Below are 1,542 nucleotides of genomic sequence, written 5' to 3' on the forward strand. Positions count from 1 at the left end.
AACTCAGAAGATTTTAAACCCTCAGCAGTGCTTCTCAGGCTCTGGGCTCTTTGGGAAGTTAATGAAAGCAGAGGGACCCTCTCCTCACATGCCCAAGTTCCCATAAGCACATGCACATGCATACACACACATGTTCTATCCCATAATTTCAAAGGTTTCTGGACCCCCTGACAGCCTTACATGGCACCCTGAAGGTTCTCAGAACCCAGGGTAAGAAACCACCCTTAACCATATGGCCACAGGGTGGAGATGCCCATATAACCCACCAGGAAAAGGCCAGGATCTCCACCCTCACCCTGTTTGGGTTCTCGCTTGCTGCACATTATGCTAGCCAAGACCTGGATTGAGCTTCTGGCTCTACCACCATCTATCGCATTCCCCAGGTGACTACAAAGAACTGAAGTACAAAGGCACGTGGAGACAGAGGAGCCTATTTACCCTCGGGTCTGAACGTGGAAAGGCCCTAGATCACCTTTGGGGCCTGCCTTTCAGAGAGCTAGGCAGGCTTTCCTCATTTATCACCAAGGTCAAGGCAGGCTCCTGTACCTTAACAATGAGCTGAATCTAGGCCAGGCTGTGGCAACTTGCCCACGCAGAGTACTCTGGAATTGAGGCCAAGGGCCTTGCTCTGGAAAAACCCAGGAACCACTCCCTGCTATCCTCGAGGGTCTGGGGAACAGAGAGGGAAACCTGTCTCCTTTACCTGGCAGCCCTACCCCTGGGCTTGGGCCAAGGGAACGACAGTGTCCAGTTCAACTCTGGACAGGGGGAGAACTTGGGAGAAGGGCAGGGCACAGAGTGCTCACCGTGCATAGACCAGTTTGGCCAGACAGTCTCTGCGGGTGTCACACTCAGCTTGGGAGCAGGGCTTCCGGAACACCTGCTGCTGCCTGCCTGCCCTGATGGTTCTAATCTGCAGTGTTTCCAGCAGTGGGTCTTCTGGGAGCCACAGCAGTGAGGCCAATGTCCTGACAGAACCTAGGAGGGACAAATCACCTTCCATCCAAACAGCCCTCTTCACAAGGCATAGTGAAGTCACTGCAGTGGAACGACGACCCACTCAAATGAACAGAAAAACCTAGGTTCTGGTGAGTGAAGAGACTTGCCAGAGGCAGGACTTGAACCTAGGACTTGTGTCCCAGTGCATACTGCTGTATGTGGGACAAATCACTTTATAGACCCTCCAACTATTACTTGCTTATCTATAAAATGGGGATGATGCTGCCTGCCTTACCAGAGATTGAGTGAGGAGTAACTTATCCAGGACAGGGCCCTACAGCTGATAGTTTAATCAAGGGTATCGACTCCAAATTTTACCCTCTGGCCTCCCATCCAATCCCACCAATGTTGGCTCCCTGGGTATGCGAATAAAGCCCCTTGCCCTCACACTTGGCATCATCCATCAGCTGGCAGGGCTGAGCTTCGTCCGAAGAGTCAGCAAACCGGACGTTGCCGAGGTGCAGCAGTCCAGCTAGGACCTAAAGGGATAGCAGAAAGAAGACATAAAGTGGGCAGCTTCTCAACAGCTGGAGCCTAGCCCGG

At 52.6% G+C, this 1,542-nt stretch overlaps 1 protein-coding gene across 1 annotated transcript in view; it reads right to left on the reverse strand.

Moving 5' to 3' along the window:
- MYO19 (myosin XIX) overlaps positions 1–1,542 on the reverse strand; it is a 33,655-nt gene that overhangs the window by 16,681 nt on the left and 15,432 nt on the right. Inside the window, 2 exon segments of the mRNA XM_006924915.3 lie at positions 807–978; positions 1,388–1,478. Of these exon segments, the coding sequence (XP_006924977.1) occupies positions 807–978; positions 1,388–1,478 (263 nt within the window).

The sequence above is a fragment of the Pteropus alecto genome, unplaced genomic scaffold (assembly GCF_000325575.1).
Source record: "Pteropus alecto unplaced genomic scaffold, ASM32557v1 scaffold98, whole genome shotgun sequence".
Taxonomy (NCBI): domain Eukaryota; kingdom Metazoa; phylum Chordata; class Mammalia; order Chiroptera; family Pteropodidae; genus Pteropus; species Pteropus alecto.